Consider the following 12,315-nt stretch of genomic DNA (forward strand, 5'->3'; position numbering starts at 1 on the left):
AACCTAAAACATTACCTTAAACACTATTCTTTTCCTTCTTTGCCAGCACTGGTATTTCCTTCATGTAACCTGGGTATTATTAGTGAATAACAGAGGAAGCTTTTTTTCAGGGTATCATATATCTTCTAGCTGTATGTAAAATTTGTGCATTAAGTTGAAAGAAGAGGTTATTTATAATAAATTATCCTAGACCTGTGCTTCACAATCTGTTCCATAGAGGCTTTGAAGTAAACATGTCACATATTATGGTCCTATAATTTAAAGAAGGGCTGCACTAAAATGAAAAATGAAATTGAAACCCCCACACATGACCTTTGTGTTCACTGAATCAAAATTCTGCATGAATTTCCTCTGTACTCTGGATCATTAATTATTTCAGCTATCTGATGATGTATTACCTATTCTTTTGTACAAATGAGTGTCATTCATGCTTTTTTTGTGCTGTGTCTCAAACAGCATCTAAGAGATATTTTAGTGAATACAACTTCAAGGTCAAGACTCATTTCCCCTTTCCTGAGCAGGGATGGCCGTGGCTTACTGTTTAAAAATCTGGGTTAACCCAAGGCTGTAAGCTTGGAGCTTCAAACAGATCTTCCTGAGGGGGAGATTCATGAATAGGAGTGTTCCGGAAACCCACTGTGCATGTTTAACCCCAGACTGCTAAGAAAATATAATGCCCATTGGGATAAGAAAGTCTGCAAAATGATAACTAAGCTGCTAAATGGTATTAAAACACAGCCTTAAAGGAATAGTTCACTTAAAAAATGAAAATCCTGTCATCATTTACTCACCCTCAAGTTGTTTCAAACCTGTATGAATTTCTTTCTTCTGCTGAGCACAAAGGAAGATATTTTGAAGAATATCGGTAACCAGACAGTTGATGGACCCCATTGACTTCCATAGTAGAAAATAAATACTATGGAAGTCAATGGGGTCCATCAACTGTCTGGTTACCGACATATCTTCTTTTGTGTTCAGCAGAAGAAAGAAATTCATACAAGTTTGAAACAACTTGAGGGTGAGTAAATGATAACAGAATTTAATTTTTTAAGTGAACAGTTCCTTTAACTTTAGTCTGGTGTGATGTATTGGGAGGTGCTGCCACAGCATGCTTAGAAGTGATTGTGGTTACTCTCTTGGTTGTTTCGTAGGAGACCATGATGGATAATGCTTTGCGCACCATCTCATACATTGCTGACATCGGGAACATCGTGGTTCTGATGGCAAGACGCCGCATGCCACGCACCGCTTCACAGGACTGCATCGAGACGACCCCTGGAGCTCCTGAGGCCAAGAAGCAGTACAAAATGATATGCCATGTCTTTGAGTCCGAAGATGTGAGTGTGGCTTTCCTTTTTTTTAAATACATTCACTATACCGGTCCAAAGATTGGACAAAAATAAATTATGTTCACTTAATAAATTGTGCCTAAATATGACTTTCTTTTATATAAATAAATGTATACTTTATTTATTTAGTTATTTTTTATGGGTGAGTCGGAATAGATGGTGAAGGGAAAACAGAGGACATGTGGCCAGCATACATGCAGCTTTTGTGTTATTCTTAAATGTAAAAGTTTCCAAACATTTGATTTGTATATACACTATGTTTAAAAGTTTGGGGTCAAGATTTGTCATTGAATGTTTTTGAAAGAAGTCTCTTATGACCAACAAGGCTGCAATTGTTTGATCAAAATACAGTAAAAACAGTTATTCTGTGAAATATATTTTTTATAATTTATAAGTGATTTCTAATAAAATAATTATGTAGTTTATTCCTACTGTATGTCGGAAACGCTGAATTCCTCCAGTTTTCAGTGTCACATGGTCCTTCAGAAATCAATCTAATATGCTGATTTGGATCTCAAGTAACATTTCTTATTATCAATGATGAAAACTGATGTGCTGCTTATTTTTGTGGAAACTGGGATTATTTGATGAATAAAAAGTTAAAAACAAAAGCAGTTATTTTAAATATAAATATTTTTTAACTATATAAATGTCCTTACTGTCACTTTTGATCAATTTAATGCATCCTTGCTGAATTTAAATATTATTTTCTAAAAAACTTTTGAACGGTAGTGGATTTATGGAATGGGAGCCGTTATTCAGCTGAAGCTCACATACAGATTCACCTGAGGTTCAGATAATAGCCTCAAAAGTAACCCTGGCTGCAGCTTTACATAATCCTGTTCTAATGGACCTACTTTTCTCTCCTCTGCATTGCAGTTGTTCCTCACTCATGCTGTCTAATTACACTCTTTGATGTTTCAGCCAATAAGTGTGTGCGTGTCTATGTGCGCACCCACAAATGAGTCATTTATAGAGGCTTGCACTTCTTTATTTTTACTAAACCTATTTTTCATATCACATTTCCATTATCTACTTAGTTAGCAGAGTACAATAATTACACATTTTATCATATCATACAAGTTGTTATCCTAAAAACAAAAGTGTGAACTTTGCTCCATTTCACGTCTGGGGTCCATTGGTGTGTTTTTCTTTTTGTTGTTATCATGGCTGATTTAGATGTTTAGTTCTCCTGAAGCAGCCGTTTTTTCTGTGCAAATCAAAGCCCGCACACACGTTGGGATGTTAGATTATTAATGGGATGACCCCTTACCTGCACACGTCGCCTGAGGGGGGAACTCTTTAATCAGAAACCATGGCTTGGCATTAGAAAACAGCCACTATAGAAAATAGCAAAGGGAGTGAACCTCTTTTCCACTGCACCTCTTTAGCATTCGATATAATAGCCTTTATCCAGCTACTTTTCTACTTCCACAGAAGATTATTCATTAAGATTTGAATAAGGTTGCAGGTCTTGAAATAGCCCAGTGTATTCACATTTCACAGTGAGCACTAACTGTAGCACCTCCGTGGCTTCAGAGACGACAGCTGGCAGTTATGGAAACCGTAAAAAAAAAAAAAAAAAAAACCTGCTATAAAGTGTGAAATCGATGTACAATGATACACTATGATTGAGCAGATTCACAAAACATCAAATCAATGGAGTGAAAAAATGACACAGTGTTCATTTGGTGCATTGATCTGCAGTGTATAGATGTATACAAAAGGCACAGAAGCTTGTATTCAGAACAACTAATGTTCTTTTCGACCAGAGGAGAACAGCCTCCTGAATAAGCTTGGTTTCTCACAAGGTTTTTCTCCACTGTGGTCACCTGATGGTGCTTTGGTTTTTAAATACAATTAATTTTCAGTAATATTATTGATTTGACTGCACTGACACTATCAGATGAGAACAAAATTTGAACAGAACTGAGCTGGGTAATGACACTATTATCTTCTGTAGAACTGCTTTATAGTTTAAATGAGTTTTATTACTGACGAACTTTGCAACGTTGACACTGTTATTGAACTAAATTTAATTAGCATTAACCTAATTTGAGATGAGCAATGACACTATTGTCTTCTTTAGAGCTGCTTTATGGCTGAAATTTAATTTCTTTTATAACTGATGAATTTCAACACTGTTATTTTTCTGTTTATTATTGAAACAATCTGTATTGTATAAAGCCCTATATAAGTAAATGTGACTTAACTTGCTTTTTTTGTTTAAGAGGCTCATAATAAAAGAACATGGGCCCTATTTTAACAATCTGAAATGCAAGTATCAAACGCGAAACGCAAGTAAATTTGTGGGCGGATCTAAAATGGGTTGGTCTGAAGTAGCTACATTACTCATAGGTGTGGTTTGGGTATAATGTGAAATAAACCAATCAGAGCGTCATCTAACATTCCCTTTAAAAGCAGGCGCGCTTGTTCCATGGCGCATTGCTATTATCACGGCGGATTTGCCAGGCGAACGCCAGGAGCGGTTCACAGCCGAGGAGACCGACGTTCTCGTCAGGGCCGTAAAGACAGAGAAGTGACATTGTATGGGGATGGGAGAAACACACCCAAATTAGCTTCGGTTAAACAGGCGCATAATAATTTGGGTAAATGTGTAAGCTAGATTTATCTAGAAATCTTCATGGACACCACAGTGATTTCCCTCGTGTGGAATATTTTTTCTTGTAATTATGTATGGTTTGCAAAAATGGCAACTGCTGCATCTGTGTAGATGAGAGAAGCAAAGTGTATACGCGTTGTGCACACACTACATTATGGCCAAGCATGCGCCCTTAAAATAGCATCTGAACGCGCCACTGAAAATGTGCCACTGACTTTAGACTAGGTTTTTCCTGGTCTGTGGTGGAATTGTGTTCTGGAACTGCAAAATAGCACCAGGGAACGTTTGTGCCGGAACACACCTCCTCTTTTCACTGAACCGCCCCCGGGAGCGAAAGTTCATTCCCTAATTTACCGACATGCGTCTGTCGAGGGAAAATTCTGCTGTGCGTCGGGTGCAAAATAGGAATGATACATGCGTCGTTGTACAAAGTCAATTGTGCTGGGTGCAAGATAGGGCCCTATGTGTAAAGTAGATTTAGTTCTGTTTACCTCTCGCATGTAACCCATTTATAATTAATGACAAATGTATACACAGGTTAATTGATTTTTGCAGTTGTTTTCACCTGGTTTTCTTCTCCAACAAATCCAGGCCCAGCTCATAGCACAGTCTATTGGTCAGGCATTCAGCGTGGCCTACCAGGAATTCCTCAGAGCCAATGGGATCAACCCAGAGGACCTGAGCCAGAAAGAGTACAGCGACATCATCAACACACAGGAGATGTACAATGATGACCTCATCCACTTCTCAAACTCGGATAACTGCAAAGAGGTCAGCTGCCTGACACTTTCTTTCTTCTATTAAGTGCTCTCTCTGTGTACTACATAGCTGACCTGACACTGCTGGTTTTCTGGTCAATACAAGTGGGATTACTAGAAAGCAGAGAACAGTGATGACGGACAGCAGCACAAATGTTAAACGCTTTCGTTTGTTGAAAAAACAAACACACAAGGAAATCATTGGTAACATTTGTACTAGTTTCTAAAGCAACTGATGGTGAACTTAAATGTTTTGCTTATATAATGGCTTATATAAAGGATTTAGCATAGTGTTGCTGTGCATTTATAACCGGTGGAGACCGGTGCTTTTCAGAAGATATCACTTAATAGAAAAATGTGTGCTCAGCTCAGATAAATTTAGTTGTCTACAATGTTGATCCCAAAAGCTGCTTCTGAAATGGCTATTAAAGGTGGGGTAAGCTGTTGGACATGGCTGATATTTGAAATCAACCCAAACAAACACACCCCTCTCTTCATTGCTCCGCCTCCAAAACTCACCCGCCAATCCTAACCACAGAGTCAGCCTAGAACCGGAATGCACTAACAATCTCTAGCAGACGTCAGCGCGACTCTCACTAGCTGGCCTCCATTACGCACGCAATCCAAGAGTGGATGTCTGTTTATTATCATAGCAGAAGCGCAACAAAATAATGCTTCACGGAAAATAAAGCGCAGATGATGAACGAATGACAAGCGCCAAAAATGAACATACAGTACATAATAGTAATTACAAACAAGAGTTCGTTGTTAGTAGCCAACTGCACAGCAGCTCCAGACAAACAATGACACTCAATCCCAGTGTTACTCACGTGTGGAGCGGAATCAAAGCAACCTCTGCGTCTGTTTTCAGGCCTTCTTGCTTAGCTCTCTCCAGCGCTGGAAAGCTTTTCTAATATTAACACGGGTCCTATCTCGTTCTCTCTCCTCCACCGTCATAAGCCCCCTAATGCTGATTGGCTACACACATTTGTTGTTGTTTTTCGTGTGTCGGTCCCATAGACAGTATATAAACTGGACACAGCGACCCCATAGGTTTCAACGGAAAAAAGTGAAGTCAATTAGAAGCTCTCACTTCCTGATGGTCGAGCGTACTGCGCAGACTCAAACTGAGCTTGACGACGTAGATGTGACGTGAGCAACCCGTCTGTCTTCTAGTAGCTGTGCCAAGAGAAATCTGAATCATTCCCTTCCGAAACTTGCAGAGACGGAGAGTGTGAGTAGGAGGTGTCCATGAGCTAGGAGCAGGAGCAACTTTTGCTAAGTATTCTGATTAATTACTTCATTTTGCCTCCACGTCCCCCCGATTGCGCGCGAGCTTCTCCTCCTGTCCATACGGTAATTTCTCTACTGTGCGACAGAGAGTCGCGTGATTATGACGCAATCGTTAGCCTATTTTTACAAAAACTGCATCTACGGGGCCATAACGTAAGATACAAGGTAATGGAGCCTTTTATACATTTTCGTGTTTCTTTAGAAATAAATAATGGACAAATGGAGTCTTTAAACGCCTCAGATGTAAAGTTATTCGCTGTCAAAGTGACGCCAAAATGAATGGGAGTCAATGGAATGCTAACAGCAGGTGGGGGTCCGCTAATCAATGGCGGCGCCCGGGGAAGCTTCAATGTTTTCCGAAACACTGCCCCCCTGGTCGGTCCGACTAAATTCCAAACTGCGTTTTTCAACACTTTGAGTTATTGACAGTCTGTTGCAAAGTCCCGCCCATTTGATAGCTCACTCAATTGTCATATAAAGAAACCAGTCTTACAGACAAGACAAAATTACAGTGATTAAAATCCCAATGTCCAATAAATAATCAGATGCTGCATCAGATATTGAAGTTCTCTAACAATTATTTAATATTCACTATCATTTAAAAGTTCTTTTTTTTAAGAAATTAATAATTGTATTCATCAAGGATGCATTAAATTGACATCATAGAAAAGAATTTAAAAAATCTATCAAAGTTTCTTTGTTGTCTAGAAATGTTTCTTTAGCTCAAAATCAGCATATTAGAAGGATTTCTGAAAGATCATGCGACACTGAAGACTCCATTAATGAGTGCTGAAAATTCAGCTTTAAATATGTTTAATAAATTAAATTTTAAAATAGAAAACAAATTTCACAATAACGTTTCGCAATATTACAGTTTAAATGTATTTTTAATCAAATAAATGCAGCCTTGGTGAAGAGAAGGGACTTTTAACTTTTTAAACTTTTAAACAGAAGTATATAGATTATTTGTACATGAACAAATGCCATTGACACAATTTTATATATATACTGTATACAGTATATATATATATATTTTTTTTTTTTTTTGGTTATGACCATGGGACCAGTGCATCAAATAACTACATTTTCCTTAATTATAATTTCCTTTGAGCACATAATGTACACTAGAGGTAGAGGTTGTGCTATTTTGAACCCTGATGCTGCCAGTCTCATATTATCAACTGAGTAAAATTGTTTCCTTAATTGCTTTGTCTTTTTATGGCCTTTTATTGATAATCAACTACAATCCCTTGCTTATGCTTCTCTCTCTCTCTCTCTCTCTCTCTCTCTCTCTCTCTCTCTCCCCCTCTCTCTCTCTCTCTCTCTCTCTCTCTCACCCCACAGTTGCAGCTGGAGAAGCAGAAGGGGGAGATTCTGGGCATAGTTATTGTGGAGTCTGGCTGGGGCTCTATTCTGCCCACCGTCATCCTGGCCAACATGATGAATGGAGGCCCTGCCGCCCGTTCTGGGAAGCTCAGCATCGGTGACCAGATCATGTCAATCAACAACACCAGCCTGGTGGGGCTGCCTCTCGCCACCTGTCAGGGAATCATCAAGGTGTGCAGAGGGGTCGGGCTGTCACAGTGCGCAGTGGGCTGAATCTTGGCTTGCCCATGACTCCATCTGTGTTATTCTGAGTAGCTAGTTATTAAGGGTCTCTGGTTTAGGGCTGCTAAAAGACCACAGGACAATCAATAAAGTGGTTGCAAATCTTGATTTTCTGTTGTTATAATCCCAATGCAATAATACAGTGCATCTGGTGTGATTGGTACTGAGTTATATAATCACATGTTTTGTTTATTTCCATCAGGGCCTGAAAAATCAGGTGCAGGTGAAGTTGAACATCGTTAGTTGCCCTCCTGTAACCACGGTTCTCATTAAGAGACCAGACCTCAAGTACCAGCTGGGTTTCAGTGTGCAGAATGGCATTGTGAGTATGGAGGGATAGAGGAACAGGTCTGAAATACAGTACTGAAGTATAATTGCTACTTTTGTTTTGTGCTCCTTAGATCTGCAGTCTAATGCGTGGAGGGATCGCAGAGAGAGGAGGCGTGCGGGTTGGTCATCGTATTATTGAGATAAACGGCCAAAGCGTTGTTGCCACGGCACACGAGAAGATCGTCCAAGCTCTCTCCAATTCTGTCGGCGAGGTGAGAACTATACATACACTACCGTTCAAAAGTTTGCAGTTGGTAAGATTTTTTTATGTTTTTGAAAGAAGTCTCTTATGCTCACCAAGGCTGTATTTATTTGATCAAAAATACAGTAAAAATTTTAATATTGTGAATTATTACTACAATTTAAAAGAACTGTTTTCTATTTGAATCTATTTTAAAACGTAATTTATTACTGTAATGGCAAAGCTGAATTTTCAGCATCATTACTCCAGTCTTCAGTGTCACATGATCCTCAAGAAACATTTCTTATTATCAGTGCTGAAAACAGTTGTGCTGCCTGATATTTTAGTGGAAACCGTGATCCAGGATTCTTTGATGCATAGAAAGAAAGGACAGCATTTATTTGATTTTTTTGTAACATAGCCTAAATGTCTTTACTGTCACTTTTGATCAATTTAATGCATCCTTGCTGAATAAAAGTGTCACCCTCTTTAAAAATAAATGTCTTAACTGCACTAATTATATTATATTATATTATATTATGTTTTTGTAGTAAAAAGATCTCCTTTTACTTGAAACAGATCCACATGAAGACTATGCCAGCCGCCATGTTTAGACTCTTAACTGGTCAGGAGACTCCTATGTATATATGATCTGAGTTGGACTTGGCTGAGATACACAACCCCGGACACTGGCAAATGTCTGAATGCAGCAGTCACCTTTCTCTTTTTATCTTCACCAAAAATAACTTCCATCACTCTTGCTGTCTGCTAACATTACTTAAGAGATATGGTGTGTCATTTCTGAATAGTGTGGATTCTGTTGATGTGTAATGTCTGCTCTCGGGGTGTGAAGATGAAGATGAAGATGGAGTCGATGCATCTCAAGTCCTTTCTTCATAATGTAAGGGGGGGGGGGGCTTTGTACATTTTATTTTGATGCTATTCTTGTTTAATTTATTTACATTTATGTATGTGTGGACATAGTTAGAGAGATGCAAGTTTGTTTTGTAAATATGTAATCATTATATCAATATCAGAAAGGAATGGAAAAGCCAGAGAGAGAAGTCCAGACAGTAGAAGCCCAAAACATCACGCCTAGTTACCATTCCAGAATGTTTGTTTCTGTTAATAAGACTTTTTTATTATTATAAACAAGGTATTGGACATTATACTTGATCCATTTCAGGTGTCATTGAATTTTAAATTCATTCAAATGCGCACTAAACCAGTACATGCCCCCTACATTAACATAAGTGAACTTACAGCAGCAAATAATTATGTGGCATCATGACACATTTAAAAAATGCTCAAGAAGTACAGGTGTAATCCATACTCATCGTACAGTGAACTTTGCAAGACTGACTAGTATCAGCAGGGACTTTATCAACAGAAGAGGATCGTTCCACATAGCCAGCCTTCAGCGGATAAATGTCATCTAGTGGGCATTAAAGACTGAGCAAATTTTGAGTCGTTTTTTTTACATGTGAGCAAGTGAGCAAATCTTTTGTAAAATACAGTGTGTAAACAATTTCTGGACTTCTCCCATGCTGTAATAATCAAACATTCTCTTGCCATGCTGTAAATGAATTTTGTTTCAAACACAAAAACATTGTATGAAATGTAAGAGTTTATTTTTTAAGTGTGCTTTTTTTTTTTGTGTATGCACAGCTGCAACTCATTTGAGTCAGTGGTGAATGTAATAGTGTTGTTAATAGTGTGTCCACTTCCTTAAGCAGTATTAGAATGTCTGTACATAAACGTTTAACCTGGTTTAGTACTGTGTCCATGTAGGAATCACTGTTAGTCCCATTTTATCTTTGTGAGGCTTTGGCCTTGGGAAAATAAAAAGACACTGTGACCAAAAGCCTTACCGCCGCGTAAGAAAGCTTTTGAAGATGAATTGTGAAACAACTAATAATACATGAACATGAATACCTGTCTGCATGCATCTTAAAATGACACTATGGCAAAATAACAATAAAGTGTTACATAAGCCCTTCATGTTGTTTTACCTTGATTCTCTGGCAGTTTTGCTTGGCGTACTTGGGAAATAAAGAATTGCTTAAAGTAATGAAGCCTGAGTGGGACATACAACCTGGAGGCTTGAGTCAAAATCCATGCCAACCACCTCGAACAGCTGCCAACCTCCAAAACTTTTAAATAGCTCCCTCGCCTGATATTATGGCCCTAATGAGCATAGATTTGAGTCTCACAGTTGGAAATCAGTTCAGCCAGCTCAGATTTCCAGGCTTTGACATAGTCAAGAAAAGAATAAGGGAAGAAAACACTCAATAGTAAAACTCCTTTAACTGATCTTAGGGGAGATTAAAGAGGCGTCGCCAAGCTTTATAGCAAGATTGTGAGACAGGATATTCATTAAAGTGTGTGTGGGTTTTTATTACCGTTCTCCAATTTTGCAGATCACTGCTCCCCCTAGAGGTTATTAAAATACACTACAACGCTTTCATGAACACTGGCAAAAACACACTATGAGCATAATTACAACATATACCGTTTAATGCAGCTCAAAAGTAAGAGATATCATTTGTAAAGATTAGCTGTTTAAAAACAGCATCTCAGTACCAAGGTCATCTCAGTGGTCATCTCAGGACCAAGCCCAACCAACACCACCAGCCACTCCTCCTGAACGAGCAGCCTAGACAAAAACACCATCATCAGCACAAAAAGGTCTGAGTATAATATTTCAATACATCTCAGTACTCTGCACAAACAAATATAAACGTGAAAACTGTATTATATATAAAGATAGAATTGTGTTTTCTAACACAATAAAGCAAATATTAATGATCATCTCCTAACGTGGCCACATGTTTGGTAGATTAGATGGTAAACAATCAGTTCTTGTAATCAGCATGTTGGATGCAGGAATAAAGATCTGAGAGACTTTGACAAGGGCCTAATTGTTATGGCAAGGCGACTGGGTCAGAGTAGCTCTGAAACGGCACGGCTTGTGGGTAGGTCCCGGTCAGCAGTGGTGAGAATTTTCCAACAGTGGTCCGAGGAGGAACAAACCACAAATCTGCGCTAGGGTGTTGGGCACCCAAAGCTCTTCAGTGCACGAGGGCAACAAATGCTACCCTATCTGGTTCGAGCCAACATAAGGTCTACTGTGGCACAAGTCAGAAAATTGTAATGATGGTTAATATGGGAGGCATGTGTCACAACACAATGCATTGCACTCTGCTGCATAGGGGGCTGCGCAGCCGCAGACCAATCAACGAGCATATGACGACCCCTGTCCACCATCGAAAGCGCCTACAACGGGCACACAAGAATCAGAACTGGACCTTTGAGCAGTGGATGAAGGTCGCCTGGTCCGATGAGCCACATTTTCTTTGAACCATGATGCACTTTGGGACGATGACTAACCGCGGGAGGGAGGGTGATACTCTGCTGGGAAACCCTGCATCCAGCTATTCAAGGATGTACATTTGACACGTACCACCTACCATTGTTGCAGACCAGGTACACCCCTTCATGACAATGGTGTTCCCTGCTGGAAGTGACCTCTTTCAGCAGGATAATGCGCCCTGCCAGACTGCCAAGGGCGTAGATTTGGTTTGAACATTGGGGGGGTTGAAGTTTGGGTATGCCTCCTTTTCATGTGATCATGGTATAAATATTGGGGGGGTTGTAATGCATATATTTAAATATCGGCGGGGTTATCTCCCCCCCATACCCCCCACAAATGACGCCCCTGCAGACTGCACACATTGTCCAGGAATGGTTTGAGGAACATGATAAAGACACGATTCAAGGTGTTGCTCTGGCCTCCAAATTCTACAGACCTCAATCCAATCGAGCATCTGTGGAATGTGCTGGACCAACAAGTTCGATCCACAGTGGCTCCACCTCACAACCTACAGGACTTGAAGGATCTGCTGCTGGTGGTGGTGCCAGACGAGTCCATGCCTCGGCGGGTCAGCGCTGTTTTGGTAGCACGCGGAAGAACAACAGCATATTATGCATGTGGTCATAATGTTTTGGCTCATCGGTATATTATATGAGTTAATTTTATATCATATATTGGATACTTAACTTACCACTTTGTATTACTTGTGAGGGACCCATTGCTTTGGCCACCAATAAAGACACAAGTCCAATTGGTCCAAGTCCAAATGTTAATAAAAACATAGTCTATTATGAGTCATA

At 39.5% G+C, this 12,315-nt stretch overlaps 1 protein-coding gene across 3 annotated transcripts in view; it reads left to right on the plus strand.

Annotated features, from left to right (window-relative positions):
- apba2b (amyloid beta (A4) precursor protein-binding, family A, member 2b) overlaps nucleotides 1-10,142 on the plus strand; it is a 79,184-nt gene extending 69,042 nt beyond the window's left edge. For 2 of the 3 annotated variants that reach the window (XM_084404276.1, XM_084404277.1), the window contains 6 exons: nucleotides 1,152-1,337; nucleotides 4,564-4,743; nucleotides 7,368-7,580; nucleotides 7,834-7,953; nucleotides 8,033-8,173; nucleotides 8,722-10,142. In XM_084404276.1, the coding sequence (XP_084260402.1) occupies nucleotides 1,152-1,337; nucleotides 4,564-4,743; nucleotides 7,368-7,580; nucleotides 7,834-7,953; nucleotides 8,033-8,173; nucleotides 8,722-8,793 (912 nt within the window). In that variant the 3' untranslated portion in view covers nucleotides 8,794-10,142. The remainder of the gene's footprint in view (nucleotides 1-1,151; nucleotides 1,338-4,563; nucleotides 4,744-7,367; nucleotides 7,581-7,833; nucleotides 7,954-8,032; nucleotides 8,174-8,721) is intronic. The other variant, XM_084404278.1, reaches the window with a different exon arrangement.
- Nucleotides 10,143-12,315: the final 2,173 nt, after the last annotated feature.

Source organism: Rutilus rutilus (assembly GCF_951802725.1).
Source record: "Rutilus rutilus genome assembly, chromosome: 3".
Classification (NCBI taxonomy): Eukaryota; Metazoa; Chordata; class Actinopteri; order Cypriniformes; family Leuciscidae; genus Rutilus; species Rutilus rutilus.